The 20,312-nt window shown below is 39.5% G+C and overlaps 1 protein-coding gene across 9 annotated transcripts in view; it reads left to right on the top strand.

Moving 5' to 3' along the window:
* CG32264 (uncharacterized protein) overlaps window positions 1–20,312 on the top strand; it is a 91,634-nt gene that overhangs the window by 54,516 nt on the left and 16,806 nt on the right. Inside the window, exons 1-2 of one of the 9 annotated variants that reach the window (NM_168039.3) lie at window positions 5,360–6,116; window positions 8,172–9,948. The exons of the other annotated variants lie outside the window; for them this stretch is intronic. Coding sequence (NP_728898.1) covers window positions 9,069–9,948 — 880 coding nt within the window. The 5' untranslated portion in view covers window positions 5,360–6,116; window positions 8,172–9,068. Of the gene's footprint in view, window positions 1–5,359; window positions 6,117–8,171; window positions 9,949–20,312 lie in introns of those variants that run through there. 9 annotated transcript variants of the gene reach the window in all.

Raw genomic sequence — 20,312 nt, 5'->3', positions numbered from 1 at the left:
GAAGTGGCCATTGTTACCATTTGCAGCATGTGCAAGCGAATTTCCAAAGGTCTGTGTGTTTTTGGGCAGACGAACAAAAGTTTTCGTTGCAAACTTGAAATGAAATTGGTTCAAATTAAACATTTCAAACAGCTTAAACTTGTCCCTCAAATTGCCTGCCATTGTTCGACGCTCGACAAACTCCGATCGGATATGGGCCCAAGGACATTTAGGCATACCTAAACACAGTCATCTTCCTTCCCCTTTTTTTCTCAGCACAATCTGAATCCTGCATCGACGTGGACTCTGCCTTATTTGCATAATTCTAATATGGAACATTTTTGGCCATCAGCTCCCTCAACTGTCCACCTACACACACACATGCACACACACACATGCACACGCATCCTGTGCTGGGAGATTTGCATAAATAAAAGCGTAGTTGTGCCTCCATGTCCTTGTCAACGTAAATTACGGCCATTTGATTTCGGCAATTACAACGCATTTTTGTGCAACAATTTTCTGTAGACCACCTTGTTCCCCATACTGGCTCCACGCCCCCCGCATGATTTATATGTCCTTTTTTGTTCCTGGTAGGACAGGACAATTTCAATTTAAGCTGCTCTCTTTCAGCTTCGACATGTTGTGTTGGCCAAGTTAATTATGGGCTTATCCTTGGACTTGTCTGCAGTCGAGTATATTTATTGTCACTGTCGTCTGTCTGCAGGATTTCCTCTGTGATTTTTTCGCTTTTGTTCGCCATTGTTCGCGGATATTTTCCTGCAACCAAGTCGCAGCCATTTGGCACTCGTCCCAAAAACAAAAAAGGTAGACAACCTTGGCCATGAGCAGGACTTTCTATTTATCTATTTAGCCAAGCCAAGTTGCCGACTTGTTTTTCGGTCTATTTGCATTTTGCGGGCGGAAAATGAGAACGAAAATGATTATCATTTGTTTTCGTTAAGTTGGCTAAAACCAAGCTGTCCAGAGCCAACAAGTTGTGGCAGCTCATAAAAATGAATTACGTCCGCCGGCCCCAAGGATTCTGTAGTTTATCTAAGCTATTCCTCCTGCCTTTCCATGGACTTTTCCAAGATTTCCTGGGATCAGTTTTGCGCAGGGGCGTTATTCATATGTGAAACAGTTTTGTTGTGGTTTTAAAGGAATGCGAATTGAATTTGCTTTTAGTAAATTTATGTATGACTAAGCCCGCATAATATGCGACTGATTTAAAAGCCACACGTATGTATTTACATATTTTCCTCATCAATTTATACTGCTGCGGAAGTTAAAACTTGGTCAAACCATTAATATTAGTAACAAATACCAAATTTAATTACAACTAGGTAAAATTTTATAAATATTTTTTAATCCTGCCTAATACTATCTCATTATTTAACAAATGAAATATGCCACGTAGCTTGCAAATTTCAAATGCTCCTTGGGCTAACGACTGTAATCGCTTCGTTCGATTACGAAAAATAATTCAAAATAATTTGTATCGATTTTGCTGGAGAGCTCTTCCCGATTTGTTCCGTAACGACTATTTTGCCTGCATAAATGCGTCCTTTGCGATTTACATGATTTTCTCTACCGACTTTCCAATCCGCTTTTCCGCATTTTCCCCTCTGCAGCTCACCATTGTGTAAGTCCCGCAGTCTTATGCAAATGCTTTCGGGGCAGGGGGAGGACGAGTCCTCTCAATCGAGGAGGCGGCGGCATCCCTGTCGTCCTGTCCGTTCAATCAAAGTTGACATTGCCTGGCGGGAACATCCTGGATCCAGGACTCGGGATTCATCCCTGTCATTGTCATTCGGTGTGTCGAGTGTGGGCGCTTTAAAGCGATTTTATTTATGCAACGGCATATGCTCGCTGAGCTGGGTTCTTAAACGAGTTTGGCATGCAAATTTTGCACGTGCCTTCGTCTCCGTGTGCATTTAATTATTAAAATTTAATTTGGCCAATTCTCTGGCTACTTCGGCCGCTTCTTTCTAACCCAAAAATCAAGCTGTAGAATCTACTCTAAAATTGGGGACACCGTTCCAGTTCCTTTGTCTACCGAGCAAACAACCTGTTTGCATCGTCGAAAGGAAAAAGGAAATCTAAATTATGGCCCGGAATAGTTTTTTTTTTTTTTAGTTTTTTAGAGGAGAATGGCACATCATTGTTATTCCTGTTGCTCTTCTCTTTTTGCTGATAAATTTTTGATAACTTGCGTCACTCGCATTTTTAATGCAAAAGGGAGCATTTTCATTGTCGTAAGAGAGTCCGGGAAAATTTTAAGAGAGCCAAAAGCTTTTCGATTTTCCCAGCACGTGCCGTTTTGTCGGCAAAAAGCGAATTCAAGTTCAAGTCACACAACATTGAAAGCCAAGTTCACAGGCTCCAAGGCTCCCTCGCCCTCTCTCTTTCTATTCGTGTCATGCTCTCTCTTTCCCTGACGCTGACTATGTATTTTTGTGATTATGTAAGCAATTTCTGTGTTGCGTTCTGCTATTTGTCCTTTATTGTTTTGCCTAAATAACTGCAGCGTTTCATTTACAAATTTGTACAAATATTTCAAAAATCAAACTTTCTTACGAGAGGTCATTAAAAAATTTAAAAAAAAGTTTTTTTTTTCATTTCAATTTTACATATGCCATCTGTTGAATAGTTTAAAGAGTTTATTATATCAAAACATTGAAATAAAACAAATATAGCCATGTGTTTTCCAAACTAAAATTTTTTTTAGCCAACAGTTGTTTATCTTCGTTGTCCTTAATTTTGTTTGCGGCCCAAAAATTTCAATTGCAATTTTCTGCTATTTATTTTTCATTTTCCTTGGCATTTTGCTCGATGCTGGCAGCCGTCCTTTTTGTGATTCCTCACCAGATATCTGTTGTTTGTTGTGTTTTTCCTTTTGGCCGCTTTCCCCCTTTATCGCCCTTGTCAATGAGCCCACCAAAGCGGAAGGACGCCCGCCGCCATAGTTTCCCCGTCTCTTTCTTTGTTCCAGCTTGCTGTCTCTTTCGGCCCACATCTACCCGTCCCTTTCCTCGTTCTTGGCATTCATTGCGTGGCTGTCTCACATATCTCAGCCTCTAAAGCATCTATTGCCTGGCTGTAGCAGCCATAAACTCGTGTAAACTTGTGTTTTCTATACTAACTAGTTGACATTGGTTTGATTTACCCATATTTTTGGGATCTATGGCGCAGTCTTTTCCTTGTTGCGCATTCGAGATGAAGTCGGATTTTCCCCTCTGGGGACCTTCGACGTGGTCCTGGCCTTGATTAGCTTTCGGCTTCGCCCTGGAGATTCTGGGAATTTCAATTCAAATCACTTTGGCACTGGTTTATATTTAGATCCAATGTTTAACCTTGTGGGCACGGGCGCAGGCACACTTCCTTTTCGGCGTGTCACTATTGTGGATTGTGGGTTTGTGCCCCTCATAGCCAGATGACAATGATGGAGCCTGGCATTGATGGTGAAAGAACCAAAAGGACGACAGGGACACGCAGAAGGACATTGCCAAGGACGCGCCAGGAAACGAGTAAGGCGGCACTCATTGGCATCTGGTTATTACTTTGAAGTGTTTGCTCATCAACGCAAAAGTTATCTAAGCGTCAGTTTTCCGCAACTCTCCTGTTTCCTGTTGAATCCAACTACGACCCAAATGCATCTGATAGCTTATTAACTATCCATTCAAAAGAGTAATGGAAAAATATCGATCATGTTCATATTCTATATTAATATTTATTAAGATTATTAAGCACAATGATAATATATTGTGGAATATTAAATTCAACTTTAGTCTTTAATTCTTCATTCAAGGACATGCTCTACAGTTAAGTCTATTTGGTTGCCTGTTAATGACTTGGACTTGGGCTCTTTTAATTTGCTGCTTGTCTACCGCATGCCATTCGGCATTAATTTGCTACAGCCTCCTTTTTTTCCCGTACTTTTCACTATCCGGCTCATTTTTGCTCTCTCTTACTTAATTACAATAATTCATCAACTTGTTTTCATTCTATGGAAATCCAGCCACGCTTCATGTTGATTAAATTCATGGTCCCATTGTTGTGCGCTTTTTGAAGGGATGGCGTGATACTGAGGATACTAAATGAGGAAATTCTGTAATAATAATAACCAAATAATGTTGGTTTGGTTTATGGTTTTCCTTCGGTTGCATGTGCAACAGGCAAATAGCATCATAAGTATGTATATGGCCCTGACCATGGCAACTGCAGCATTGACGCACACGAAAACAACCCCCTCGTTCTGCATTTTCCATTTTCCTTGCTGGCTAGCCGCAAAACTCCTGCCTGATGATTTCAATCAGACTGTGGGCGTGCATTAATGAAGGGGAAAATGGAAAAGGAAGCAAGGAAAATGCGAGTAAAATGGGGTGTGGGCAAGACAACAGGCTTCGAGCCGGGGCAACAAACATGGCATAAACAAAACACACGCACACACTGCCAGAATAATAGCCAATGAGAGCGGGAAAGAGAAATTGCAGCCTGAGTAGGAAAAGAGCTTTTCTTGGCCAAGAGAAAATGGCATAGCTTTTCCTGCTCTTGCCAAATCGAAGTGCTCAGTGATGCTTGTGTCTTCTCTAGCCTTTAAATTAGGGAATTGCATTATAACACTAGTTTCATAACATATTTTATTATATTTATTTAAAATTGCGCTTTTCATAAAAATGTTTAACAAACCAATAGATAGATAATAGACCAAATAATTACTAAATATTATAGTTTCATAATATTATTTTCAAAGAATATGAAATACATATTCCAATATTTTTCTGCAAATTAAGCACTCTAAATCCAACTAATTCTGATAAATTGCAACCATGGTTTTCTGAATTTTTAAAGAGGCTTAAAAAGTTTGCCATAGTTAGGTAACAGCTATAATGATACATGGCTGCCAGAAAAGTTAGCCAACTTGCTTATTCCATAAATATTGCATTGAAGTCAAGTTTGAAACAATGGATTATGCAAACACTCATCTAAAACTGCAGTTTTATAACGAAACTTTGTCGCATCGGTTAAATTATGCAGTGGAAAAAGGATTGCAAGGTGTCATTAATAATTGCTTTATACGGCCATAATGTAGCTAATTGACAGAGCAACGTGGCCAATGGCTGGCGGCTCTTTTTTTTGGCCAACTAAGAGAGCTCCGGATGATGGGCATTTTCTGGTTGGTTCAACCACCAGGAAAGCTCTCTCTGCGCCGCTTATCAGTGGGTGATGCTGCTGCTCTGGTGGCTCGAATCTCCATTCTCAATTCTCGAAATTCTTGGGTGGTTGGACGACGACTTGTGTGGTTTTGGTCGCTGCTCGTCGCTCGTCGCTTTTCGCGCGGCGCTGCGATGTCATGAAAAACATTTGAACGGCTTCCGTGGGCCATCAGTTTGTTGGCAATTCTCGAGCCCGTCGGAACACAAAGAAAACACAACGATTTTCAGAGATCTATATATATTTCGAAATTAGAAAACAATTCAAGAGCAAAAAAATCTCAACACAAAATCTCCGACACTCAAGAATATAAAAGAGACACACAACAAATGTTTATCAGTCCAAAAAGCCAAACAAATTGTGATGTGATACGAGACGGATAATTGACGCGTCTTTTGAGTTTTTCCCTAATTTTCTTGATACCACCTTTCTGTTGTTATTGGGTAATCTTTTATGTTCATGCGTTTTCCAATTTTTTTATGAGCTGCTAAGCGTATTTATTGCCGAGTGTTTTGGCGTGTTTTGAGCGCGAAGTTAATTTAAAATTTTTATGCTTTCGGCATTTCTGCGCGCCGTTTTTATGTGCTAAGAGAAATAAAAAAAAAAAAAAAAAGCATAAATAAATATTTTTGACCGCGAATGAAATTGAAAATCGTGCACATACGGACAGTCGCAAAAATACGTATTCATATTTGCCAACTAAGTGGATGCATTCATTTTCAAATTAAACAAATAGTGCATTGACATTGGCGCGCTGGCCCACAAAATACAAAGTCAAGGTGTTCTCTTGTTAACTCTTGTTATTGTTGACACTAAATGTTTATGTGCATTTAAATGTGCGTGTGCAAAATGCATTTTAGTTGACGAATTTAAACGGAAATATTGCTGTTATTGTGTGTGCTTGTAAAAAACCTAATATTGTAAGATTAAAATGAGTGTGAAAACATTTGAAAAAGCTGCTTCTTTTTTAATGCTCAATATGAAATGCAATTACCTAATTTGGATGGATATGTATTAAAAATTTGTTTACAGAAAATTAAAAAAGTATACGATAAGCACATCTCTAGTGATTTTAATTTTGTAAAGAAGAAGTTATTAAGTTAAGCACCTGAAGAGAAAAATAAATTAATCTTTTTGCAGATAAGCCTATTTCACAGCTTACTATTTCACTGGAATCTTAATTAATTGGCTAAATTACTGCAAATTGCAGTTTCTATTGCGCCTCTGCTATCTATTTTAATCTCATTAGCAGAAATAATTCAAACAATTGTAAGCAATTTGGAAAATACAAACCAAAGACGTAGCAGCAAACTTGAGCAAATATTTGAGAATCAGCTTCACGCAAACACACATTCGATCCCGCCACGCCCATTGAAATGGCTATTATGAGTTTGATTTGCAACTAAGAAAGTAAATTGCCGAAAATTTCAATTCGATTGACGCTAAAGTAAACAAAACAATGGCGGCAGCACAAACCACTCATTCAATTCACATGAGGATTTCCATAGATGGGAAAAGTTTGGCAATTAGAATGAGTAGGAGCTAAGCAGATTGGGAGATAAGCAGACAGAAGGCCAAGAGTAAATTGAAGTGGAAAATGTTTATACACCAACTTTGTCATTATCCATCCAGCACCCGGCCACTCAAATTATAATTTACTGGCCTTAAGCCCAACTTTGCAGACTTTTAGCTCGTTATGTTGTGCCGTGCACAGGAAAAATAAATAGTTAAATATATTTTGAATTTTTTTTAAACTATATTGGCCATTTATAAAATGTACTTTAAAATATCGGACACCCTTTTTTAAATATCAAAATCAAATCATTTTCAGAAACATAATTATGATTTTAGGTTTTAATTATGAGAGCAGTGTACATTTTTGTATATTTTTCGTAAACAAAAAATACGCACCTGAGAGCGAAATTTGACCCGTGTATCTGCGGGATACATAAATAATAATATCCCGGGTTGGCGAAGACGGACCAGCTGGGTTAACTGAAGCAAATGGCCATCGATATGGATGCCATTTGCTGAAGTATCCTTGAGGGACGAGAACCAAAAAAAAAGGAAGAAGAAGAAAATGTAGAGGGGCTAGCTAAGCAGGCTTATTTGCTGCGCTGCCCCTTCGAGTTTTCCAAGCGGGCTTACGTGACTTTTGTGCCATGTGCGAGTGGTCCTACCATAATTCTTCCATTTTCTGTGGATCTCCGGGTGCAAGTGAAATTAATGAAGCAGTTCATCCGACACTGAATTGATTGGCTTATTACGCTGGCAACTTGAGTTCAAATAGGAATTGGAATTTCACTTTCGCTTTCATTTATTCCCTGTCGTTTTGCAGACAACGACGATTTTTTCTATCCATAGGGATAAGTGCTGCGATGACAGGACATTTCTTTCGGCCTGCATGGCTCATTTGTCTCGCTGTTTCCCGCATTTTCCCGCATTTTCCCCCGTTTCTCCCAGGAGGCAAACATATGGAGAGCTTCTCATAATTGAATCCCCATCAAACCGCAAATAACATCAAAATTACATTATTTGCTCTCAGCATTTGCCCACTCCTTTTTGTTTTCCGTATCCCGACACTTAATTGCGAAACATTTCCGATATTTCAGTCACGTTCGAGTGCTGCCAATATGCCAAGTCAATGCCACAATGCCACAATGCCTCAATACTCAATACCCGATACTCGGCATCAATGGCAACTTTTTGCCAACAGCCTGCCCCAACATTTCGTCTGCCATGCCATTAATTTTTGGCTTTCCTTCTTTTTTTTTTCAAATACACATTTACATAATACCACAAAGTAAATGGGGGTGGATAAACCTCCCGAGTCATTTGTTTGATTAGCAATTTCAATGGGCGTGACAGAAACACTCAGAAGTCGAGGAGACGGAAAGAAGAAAAGCTCATAAAGAAGTTTCCGCTTGACGCGTAAAAAAAGATTTCCCATCATTTACAATTAAAATATTTTACAGAAAAGCCAAAAATCGAAACTGAAACAGCAGTTACTAAAGCCAAAAAAGAAGATTTTGTTTCCTGAATCAAACTCTAACTACAAAAAAGATACTACGATTTTAAAAATCTCTATAATTAAACGGTTAACAAAAGCATCAAATTAAAGTCAACTACGCGGGTCCGTTGTTGTTTACAAAGAAATAAACTATAAACTATATACGTGACAAATATATATTAATATCTGTATACAGACACTAAAAAAGACAAGCGTTAAAGAGGCTTTCAAAACTACATTTAATGTGAACTTATTTTAAAACCATAAACCAATAAGCAACGTAAATATATACAAAGGCTTCAAGATCAAATCAAATGTGACAAAAGCGAATTAACAATTAGCCAACTGCTCAACCAAGTCAACTAAATAAATATTTGTTAATTACATAAGACGAAACCAACAAAAACAGCAACACTATACAAATAAAAGCAAACAAAGTTACAAAACGCCGCAATTGAAAGCTTCCATTTTGAACAGAGAAATATATATATATATATATATATAACACACATATAGCTAATATTTATGCAGCATATATGAAACTATAAAGCGTATATATATATAAAAGTTACTATTTTCTATAAATTTAATATAAATAATATACAAAGCTTATTCTGTACGTGTACGTATTGAGGACAAAAACAATATTTTAAATATTAAACAAAAGCCGAGTAAATTTCAATATAACCACCATACATTGGATACTCAAGTACAGTATTTATTGGAGATAAAACAATATTTTAAACTCAATTGAATTGACAACTCACAAATGCTGCAATAAGAAGTACGCACCACGCTACAATAAAATATAAGCAAGTGACTGATCAAATCTAGAGAAAATCACTCCACTTTGGTCACACAAATGCTGCAGTACCAGCAACCGCAACAGCAACAACAACAGCAACAGTTACTGCAACAGGAGCAGCAACAGCAACTGCAACAGCAACAGCAGCAGCATCAGCATTTACTGCAGCAACAGCTGCCACAGCAGCGACGTCAAACGTACAAGGAATACTTGCAACAGCATCAGCAGCAAAAGCAACAGCAACAGCTGCAGCAACAGCAACAGAACAACCAGCCCCTGCGGATATTCCGCGTCCACTACATCCGCCTGAATTCTAAGGACGGCGTACCGTCCCTCAACCAGCAGGTCAATGGTTACCCCAATGGATCCCCAAATGGCTCCAAAATGAAGACCATAGCACCGAATATCCGCCGACGGCGTCGATGCGATAAGCACCATTTGGAGCTCTACTGCAATGAGACCACCACGCCGCCCACAAATGTGCCCACTAATACCAGTGGCGGCAGCGGCAGCAGCAGTAATCAGTTGAAGCCCGGCGGCCTGAGGATTCGGGAATGCATTACTGCACCGAGTACGGCGGCCAGTTCGCCGGTGGACGAGCACATGTGCATCCCGGCACCGCCCATCACACCGCCGCCGGCCTTCCTCACCGAGGGCTACAAACGGTCGAGCACTTCGGTCTCCACATCGGCTTTGCCCAGTGCCACCAGCAGCCAGGAGACCCAGACGCAGAGCCAGACCCAGAGCAGTACACAAACCCGGACCCACAACCAGAATCACATGCAGTGTATGAAACCGAACCTGATACGCCAGCAGAAGCCATTTCCCGTAGTTGCCAAGCCACTGGGTCCGCAGAAGCCCAGGACGACGGCCACCATTGCGGTCACGTTGAACAGCGGCTCCAACAAGCCACGTGCCACGGTCAAGAGGAGTTTAGGTGAGCCACCTACACTCGCAGAAATTAGGCTAGTAATAAGATGGGGAATTCATTTGCAGGGTGTTTCGTACTGTTCACAGTGCTTTCGTGCTTTGCTAATATAAACTCTATTTAAAGGTGTGAGTGTGTGTAATCGTATATCTTATATCAGTTCTGATTAGATAGATTCGTATATCCCCCAAGATACTGGTTTGGATTCATTTTAATATCAACATTTCTCCCTCTGCTGACGTTGGTCAAAAGCAGGGATCGTCTTGAATTCCCAAACACAAAACCACTCAATGCCTGCGATGAAACATTGCCCTGGACATTGCAGCGTTTTATGGCCATGATAATAAAGTGTGTTATATGTGAAAGTGGGCGGCTGGCTGGACGTGTGAGTGGGTTCGAGAATGATGGGCGTGGTCAGCCATAAAGAGGAGCCACGAAATTGCAGCTGCGTCCAGCTGGCGGAATGAATTCCAGGCGACGAATGGGCGGTTGGGGTTCTTTTGGCTGGCGGGGCGATTAGGCTTAAGCCTGCAACTTTATTGAAAACTTTTATGGCCAACAGAAGCTGTGCGCTTTTTGTATACATTTTAACCGAGAGGCAAAAAGCTTAAAGTGTCGATCAGGAGCGCTGCATTTGATAGTTTGTGGAGGGTCCTTAAAAGTGACTTTAAAACTTTAGCTGGGTATATAGATGTCATAGTTAAATGACAGAAATGTAGTGTGCTTTAAATTCAAATGCAGCTTGAATGCAATTTTGTAATGAAATAAGTTGTGCTCATGTTCATGTGTAACATTTTTTATAATCAATTTTTTGAATTCATTTCAAGTTAATTAAATGCAATTAAGGTTGGAAATGCACTCATTTTATTCACGCAGAAATCTCTTATGCGCAACTTCATTGCCAATCAACGTTTTGCCGTGGCAAATATTAACAGCCACTTGTGTCCGTCGCATATATTTGCTCGATTCTGCGTGTAATGAACACCCTTATTGCCAGACTGTCTGATTTATTCAAGTGTGTTTGTGGGTCTGCGGCTCCCTTTTGCGAATGATACTCAATGAGGCCATTGAGGTCGATATGCAAATGTTGAACTTCTGCGTGGAGGGAGGAGGGCGTACGGGGTCCTGGCCGTAAGAAAGTGTCAATAAAAATAAGTTTCAATGCAATTGCCGCCTGCGAGGAGGGATATATTCCGATCCTTCGTCTTGGGTCCACCTTCTACCTTCATACCTCCCTTCCTCGCTCCCTTCCATTTTGATTGCATTTGCTGGCAGCCAAGAATTGCATATTGAGCCGGGCAAAGTTGCCCTGCAGTCAGATGAAAACGAGAATTGCATATTGTGTAGGTGCAATGGGTGGGTTTTGGGAAATGCCATCCGGCTTTTGCCAAGAATTGTCGCTACGAGTTTGATCGATTTGTGTGCACAATTTGCTCATAATAAAAATTGTTTGCTTCGTGTGCATTCCTGAAAGTTATATTCCCTGCACTGAAAGAAAATATTTCAAATTCTAAAAACCTATTCAAATATAAATTGGTTTACTCCTCGTTAGCACCCATTTTGCTCAAGTGTTCTCACATCTCAACCGTTCCAGTTTCAGCCACGAGTTAGGTCATTTGTTTGCTCTATGAATTGCATAAGGCCATTTGGAAATTGAGCTCCGCAGTCTTGTGCCAAAACGTGTGTGTTGGCAATTACCAGACTTTGGCATGAGTTGGCCAGACTTTCGTGCTTTTGTGCTTGTAAGATGCTGCCACAGAATCAAATTCCGCAGAGCAGGGCTTTCATAATGGATGGGGTACCGAATGGGAAATGGGAAATGGAAAATGGTGAGCGGAAAATCTGTGCCACAGGCGGTGAGCGAAAGCAGCTCTTCTCTCTTTGCAACCTGCATGTTATGGAATATTCAATCGAAATAAACAATTTTCAAGCCATAAATCCGACTAGCAGTCAAGGTTTCTTGCCGTGCCAACTTTTGCATTCAGTCAGTCATTCAATTCAGTTCATATCTAAGACACTCATTACATTATTAAAATATTTCGATTTTGTATTCAGCTTACAAACTCCATGCACCGGGGCCAGTTAAACTCTAGTTGCTTTTCCAATGACAGGAGGTCAGAAAAGTCCGGGAAAGCAAGTTGATTGCATGGGCGGAAACTTTTGCAATTTTCTGGCATCTAAAAGATGGAGCATGATTTAAATGAAAAGGAGGTAAAGTGGGCAGAAAATAAAGGTTACGTCGAAAATTTAGAAGCTTAAAAAAAATTCAGTTCAAATTTTGAGCTATAATATGAAGTAACACAAAAAGAATTTAAAGCAATTTAGTTTCATTTTTTCAATGCGCAATACAATGAAAATCTGTACTTTTCCCTACTTCTCTTTTCCATTGGCGAAACTTTTTGCCAAACTTTAAAGTGCCCCAGCAATTTGGATCATTTTGTTGCCTTTTGAATGCTTACAAAAAGCCATTTTAAATTTCCCATCACTACGAGTATCGACCCTCGAAACATTCTATTTAATGAATTTTCACACCATTAATAAACTTTTCGTCTAGAATGGAGTGTCCATCCAAGTTCGCTAGTCGAAATTAATTGCCAATTAATTGAAAGTTGTCCAAGTTTTGGGAACTTTTGCAAGAACGGAATTTGGCCCACATGTTGTAATGCTTAAGAAAGCGAAACCCGAACATCTCAAGGTCTTTTTTCCGTCGAAGGAGAAATTGCAGCATGCAAAAGTCCTCGAGGCAATTGCTAATGTGGCCTGCAACTTTTGGCCCAAGTGGGGAAAACTTTCGCATTATTCCGCGAGCATAACGTAAGAGGGAGCGAGTTAATAATTAAATGCATAAATGCGAGCTGTTTTCTTTTATATATATATATATATATATATCTTTACTCTCATTTCTCAAGCCTGGGCGCGTTATAATCCGCAAACATTAACACTGAGTCATCATCAGGAGGGAGTGGGCTGCGGAAAGTGTGGGAAAATACGAGGAAAACTCTGCTTAACTGGGTAGCAAGCAGAAGCTTTTAATTGAATGCGTGACTTGTTGAAAGTTTTTGTGATTTGGCCCGAAATGAGGTGACGATTTGTGGGTGGTAAGCTGCTTTGTTGACAGTTTTTGGCCTGATTTGGGTGGCCTCGATATAAACCGATTAAATGAGGCATCAAATGTGCTTTGTGGCCAAGAGGAGACGAGCTTTTAATGAAAATAATCGGATGCAGTAGCGCTTCGCGCGATTAAATTAATTGCTTAAATTGTCTCAATTAAAAGTTAATTGCATAATTTCAAGCCAGGCTAATTTCAGGTCTATAGCTAATTAAATTCGCTTTACTAATTGTTTTTTTATCTCCTCTTTATTTTCCAGGTGAGTTTCGACGAGCGAAAAACATTGAAAATCTGTGGGTAAACTAAAAAAAAGGTTCTTCTCTCCTTATATTTTTTACGCTTCTTACAAATACTTATAATCAATCAAAAAGTGTCGCAAACTTGCTGCTATCAATTCGAAATACGGCAGCGTAATCAATTATCTGTCACGACAAAGTGAGGACAACTATCGAAAGAAGTTTTCCACTTAACGAGAAAATGAAAAAGTGCCATCGCACTGAGATAAACAAGAAAATGCTGAAAATGTCGAGCGAAGTAATCTAATAAAATTGTTTGGGGTTGGCAGCGAAGAGAGCTTATTTATGATCTGCTGAATTTCGCAGTACGAGCAGCTATTTCATGTGGAATATCTGCAGCAAACACTGCAACTATTTGCTTAACAATTTCAATGAAAATTGCTTCCTGGCCGTGGTGGCATTGAAAACAAAGTGTAGCATACTTTTTTGGGCCAGCACTGTTATTGAACATTTTTGGGTTTCGTTGCTTTGCAATGCACAAAAAACATTACAAATTAAATACATTAGGGAAACGAAAAGAATTTAGTTTTGAATTCTGCATGGAATTTTTTTTGCATTAGTGTCGTTAATGGCATGCATATAGCAATATTGTATTATTTATTTTTTGTTGTATGCATTCGAATGATTTACATAACAATTTGTGTGTTGGCTTTGCGCCAAAAAACTACAGCAGCGAACAAAAAATTGAATGCAAATTCGGTTTGTTTGCTGCATTCCACAAAATATGTAATTAAAAATCATTTTGGAGTGCCAGTGAAATGGGGCAACTTTCACGCACTTTCCAATGCGGCACGTGGGCGCAGTGAGGCGTGTACGTGTGTGTGTGTGAGCGTGTGTTTATCTGGTCCTGCCGCATCCTTGCACACCGCAAAAAAAAGGGGAAAACCCAAAAGGGCGAAAGAAAACGGGGCGACAGAGATAAACGGGGAAATGAATGGGGGGAAAAATCAACTTCCGGCGCAGGAAAACTGAGCCAGCAGCAGCAAGTGGCAAGTGCAAGGTCAACTTTGTTGAAGGACAACCGCCTGCCATCATCAGCAATCCACGCCCCGGTTTTCCACTCTTTTCTCGCCCCACCCCCGTTTTTCCGTCCCCTTTTTCCGCAAACACAAAGCGCAATTGTCGCGTTCTGGTTTCGTGAATTTGCCGTATTCGCTGTTTGTATTGTTGTTTGCCTTTCCATGTGTGCACACTCTGGTGTGTTAGTGTGTGTGCGGGCAATATGTGTGTATGGGGGCGGTGAAAGTGGGTGTGTTTGGCATGTGCCACTGTGGTTGTGTTTACTATTCTCTTGGCTGTGACGTTTCATTTCGTTCGTTTAACGTTGTGCGGTTTTTTAGCGCACACTTTGCGCTTAATTGCTGTTGGCCAATCCAAGGCTAGTTTTGGTAAATAGAAAAAAGATTTGGGGCAATATTTCCGTTTTGACAATCCATTATTAGAAATTTAAAGTTATTAGGCAGTTTAAATTTGTGTTTTTCTCTACTCTTTTCTTCTATGAACTCATTGCCATTGTTTATTTACGCAAACAACTTCCCCGCCATTTCACAAATTGCTATTTTTCTTTGTTTCCACCCACATTTCGCAAACTTAGCTTTGCATAATTTTTTTTTTTTTTATTAAGAAGTGGGAACAAAGGATCCAAAGGCGGCAACAAGTGAGCAAACAATCAAGCAAACGAACCGCACTGACGACCCTGCCATGAACCACTAATTTTCCTCGCATTTATCAATGTTGGAGCCTGGAGTCCTTGTGCTGCCTTCTTCTTCATTCTCCGTTCTCCATTTTGCCATCCGAATAATTTTCTATGGCACATAATTCAAATTTTTTGCTCCTGCTGCTGCCAGGATTGTTAAATAATTCAATGCTAATCTTTAAATTAAAATCAACTTCCGACCATTACGAACAGACGAGCTGAAATGCGTTTGCTCTTGCCAGCCACCCAAAAATAAGAGGGAAATTCTACTACATAAATAAAATGAAATAAAATTCTTCTATTAGCTGCGCGTGTGTTGTTCCTTTTGTTGCACATGCCAGTGAAAATTTTATTTACTAACGCTTTACGCTGAACGAAGGTTTTCCACGCTCCACTGCAATTTTGTTGGTGTCTGTGTTTTTCGCTTTTGCATAAAATTTTCACCAGCTCGCGCTGCAAAACAAAATTCGGGAGGAAAATTCATGAGGCGTGTTTGGCTGGTTGGTTGGACCTTTTCCACCAAACACCACAGCTTTGCCTGGATTTTTATTTTTTTATTTTTTTGGCATGCCTTCACCAATTTTCGTTCGAAATTTGCAAAATGTTTGCCCTGTGTGTTATTTAATGGTGGGTAAAGTTTGCACTCACTTAAATAGATGCCAGAGAATCATATCCTGGCTGCGAACAGTGTGCAGGATACCCGGTGTCAAACTAATGCCCAAAGTGTCACACAATGTGGGCGTGGCGAAATTAAAAATTCAAATGGAAATGTGCTGTGGAGGAGAAAAATGGGAAGAGCGGGGAAAGGAGGCGCCGCTGAAGTGGGTGGAAGCAAACAAATTAAGGACTTCCTTGCTGAAGAATTTCCTTCTTCACTCCTGATGACTTGGCACTACACAGTACATCCTCTTTCTCGCCCTTCTTTCTGTAATTTATTTTAATGCAAACGCCTTTGCTGGACTTTGTATGGGTTATAGCAGTAGAGATGTGAGTAAGTGGTGAATCGTGTCACGGCATTACCTTAGAATAAACATCACAATGACATTTGTAAAAGATCACTGTTATTATTCTCTAAATAGTCAAATTGCCTAAAGGTGTCTGAAGGTCAGAGATTAGGATGAAAGATAGCGTACTTTTCCATTGCTTAATTTTTGAACTCTATAAGATTGGTTGTACATTTGTGATTTCTGAGCAATAGACATATGTATATAGCAATAGGCATATATGAATTTTTTTAAAACTTGTTCACGGTACCAACTCTAGATAAAATTGTAATTTCCGGCTTCTCAATTTCTACTTCCTTTGGCCTTTCTCTAGTTTCTCCTCTTTCAGTTCGTTTCGTATGCCCAGCAACTTCAAGTCTACTTTAGTATTGTCCTTTTTTCATTTGCTTTTCTAGAGCCACTTCAAAGTTGTCAAAAGGGTTTTGCACACAAAGCCGCTTAAAGAAGAACAACAAGTGAAATAAATATTGGTAAATAACAAAGAGAATATGTTGGAAAATACACTTATTTCGCCGAAGCGCAACTTCAAGTGAAACTAGCTGAAGCCGATTTTCAGCTTTGGACTTTGAGCAAGGAAAAATCTGGGAAAATGAGAGAGCGGGCCAGAGGAGCATGACAGGCAGACAGGGGAAACCATAAAATTTATTGCTCACCTTGGACGTGGGCGTTACTCAAGTTTAATTAACCCTTTTGCACAGTGTCCGCTTGCCTTTTCCGTCCCCCCCCCCCCAAACAAAGTAGAGATACAAAAGGAAGCCCCAGGATAGGCTTTTAAATAAAAATATATAATAAAAAGCTTAGCGCCGGAAAGCCTTTTACAGAATTCGTTAATCTTTTTTTTTTAGGGTTTTCACGAGTTTTTTAGACGTGGTTCTGCGGCTCTATTCTCTTGTTGCATAACGTTCACATTCTTTGTGTGCTTTAACACCGTAAGAAAAAAGTTAATCAAATGCAGTATTAATGTTGATTATGTTTAATATTATCAGAAATTTGTATAAGAATTTTATGTTTATATTTTAAAATTAAAGCATTAAAATTCTTTGGTTTTATAGAACTTTGACTTTAGGGAATCTATAAGATGAAAAGTTTTTGTCTCGTTTTAAGGACGAACCTTGTTCGTTGTCAAGGTTAAATTTAGCCGCAATAAAATGCAGTTGCCTTGCTTGTTCGCTTTTTGTGGCTTTGATTTTGGCCAGTCCTTGATCTTGATGGGAGGTCACGGAAAAACGAGGACCCTGACTATCTGGGCTTTTCACATTTTTTGTGCCACCGCTGTGTTGGCTGTCATCATTATCATCCGGACCCACATCAGGACAGGCCACATATCTGTCCCGCCTGTTCGCCTTTATATGACTAATGACTGTCAAGCGTTGACTTTTGGCCGAAAAGTTGCTCCTGCTCGGTGGTTAACTAACCACTCATCATCATACTCAACTGACTTTCCCTTCACCTCACATTTTTTGCATGCCATATTTCCTTTTGATTTATGGTAATTTATGTACGCATGTGCTGCCATTGGTAGAAAGTATCTCGAACAAAGTAATTACATAAATCCACAGGACCAGCATGTCCGTGTCCTCAGGTTATCAAGTAATTAAGCTGTTATCAAAGTCGTTCCTGGGAAAGTTCTCGGAATTCAATTAGGAAACCAGGAAGAAGTGAGAGCCAAGTTGAGTTAGTCAGGTATTATTTTATTTCTCATTTGATTTGATTGATTGTGTCTTGATTGCACTTTGCTTAACTGTGCAAAGGTTTTCCATCACATCATTGTAATTTACTCCGAGTGGCGATAACAACACATTAGCCTGGCAGATTATGTTGTGATTGCGTGATCAAGGTGGATTGTATTTGGCCAGGGGAAATTGCTTTATTTCTTGAAAGAATGGGAAATGCGTGCGTGGGTCTTGGCTGCGATTATTCCAGAAAAAAGTACATTCGGTTGCTGTCGAAATAAATTTTTAATGAAATATTTTTCCGAATATATGTCGTGTTAATTCAACTTAATACATTTTAGCTGTTACTGAATATTTCATACCCTCTTGGTAAATAAATTTGCGTTGTCAATTTGCCATGGCCATATACAATGTAGTCGCCATTTCCTGTAGTTTCGCAACAGCCACTTTAGCAAAGATTTATTTATCTGTCGAAATTCCAATCGAATTAATTTTCCTCCATTTATTCGCCAATCAAAATTTACTTTGGCTCGGCGCAGATAAATCTCAAATCCCAAATGTTGTATGTGCGACGCATTTCCGCACATTTGCAGCGTCAGGCTAACAAAATACAGATTAGGTCAAAATCTGGTCGAGATTGTGGGTGGGAAGAATTGGGGGGATTGCTGGACGTCATCAACTGGGATGACGCCCCGCCATCAGTTGGCCAAGAAAAATAAACAAATCGAGCGGGACAAACAAATTTCCAGCCGTTGTCCGCACATGCTAAGTCCAATGCTAAAGCAAAAGCTAATGATGATGATGATGATGATAGTAATGGTGATGGTGATGGTGATGATGATGGCGGTTCTGATGAAGATAAAGATCATGATGGGAATGCCACAAAAATGTTCAACAAAAATAAAGGGAGGAGGAAAAAAAGATACAAACTATTCCTCAGACGACCTTCACCCAATCGCCTGTGCTTAGTTTTTCGGCATTTTTTTGTTTTATTCTTTTTGAGTGACGCGGAATTTTAATGAACTTCACCTTCAGCAAGGCGAAATGTGTTGGCAATTTGCTGCAATCTTTACATGTTAATGAACTGTATACGGGTTTTTTTCTCTCTCTATGCACAGAGATATGTATCTTTGCTATTTTTGGCCCAGAACAACAGTCTCTTATTTATTTATAACGTGTTGATTCTGTTGCGAGCTTAATAAATATTATAATTGTGGCGACTGCATGTGACACATTGACTCATTGAGCGGGAATTTTTTTTCTCTTAGTTCAACTGGCTCTTCTTCGATGTGAAGTGATTCATTTCGGTGAAAATTCTCAGCCGAAAATTCTTTGACGCCATTGAAGAAAATGTTGTCTCTTTTCTCGCGGATATTCGGTCTTTTTATATTTTTCAATGTTGTTTCTTTAATGTGCGGACATAATTCATATGTTTTATTTCGCGGGCTTAAATTCCGAGCAGCCAGTATAAATATTTTTGTTGCTATTTTCCTACGCTTAACGACTTTAAATAAATAGGCAAAGGCGGAATATGTACAACAAAATGAATTCTATAAATACATATTTACATTCTCCCAGATTTTTGAAAAAATAAAATGGTTTAAGTTTTTTGGGTCAATTCTTTAACTTAGTAGTAGTTTGTTTCTGTATAAAAGCGAATAGGCAAATTTTTATAAAGCTGTGATGCTTCACGCATATCCTTTTAAATCACTTCCCTATGATGTGTAGGGAATATAATAAACATAATGAGCTCTAGCGATCAACAATTGTCCCTCTAAATCCATAACAATCAATCATATTTCGTGGGGCTTCATTAATTTCTCGATGGCATCAGCTGATGACAATTCGGATGCCAAATACTCCTTGAGTTACGTAAGACAAAGCCTTTGCGTTCCACTTTCTGCCATCAATCATGGTAGTCAGCAGCTTGCCCTAGAGAATTGGAAATCCTTGGGTATGCCCGGGGCTTTAATTTATGTTTATTACTTTCACTTTGCTAAAGCGCCAACAGAGGAAATGGCAGTAAATTATTTCTTTTTAATTATGTCATTTTGGCCGAAAATGCCGCTCAAGTTCTTGTCAACAGATTTCTTTTTAGCCGCGTCCAAACAAGAAAATAAAAGAGAACAAAACAAACAAGAAATCACCGCCATAATGTTGACCTTGGAGGCATCCGCTGCTGTTTTTGGCCAAAAGTGATGGCTAATTTATTGCAAGACTCTAACGCCTGCCGCTAAAATGTTTTATTCGGGGCACTTCCGCTGTCAATTAAAGCAATTTACTGCCCAAGATGCCACGGTATATATATATATATATGTAAAGTCTGCAGGGCAGAACGATCCTATGCATAATTCAAGCGGTAAATGCTGAAACTAATTGCTCTGCGACAGGCGCAACACATGGCGTATGATTAATGTGCCCAACAGGGCGCTTATCATTTTTTTTTGTTTCGTGTGATGTTCTTGCTCTACAATAAATAAAAAGGGAAAAACTGAGCGTGAGCTTCTCGTGTGACCTTCAGCTATTGATTGAAGCCAACGCCCTTAACCATATTTAGAGCTTCTAGGATGAGGGACAATAGACGAAAAGAAATCG

The sequence above is a fragment of the Drosophila melanogaster genome, chromosome 3L, assembly GCF_000001215.4.
Source record: "Drosophila melanogaster chromosome 3L".
Classification (NCBI taxonomy): domain Eukaryota; kingdom Metazoa; phylum Arthropoda; class Insecta; order Diptera; family Drosophilidae; genus Drosophila; species Drosophila melanogaster.
The sequence above is the reverse complement of the archived record's forward strand: the minus strand, read 5'-3'. Positions and strand labels throughout refer to the sequence as shown.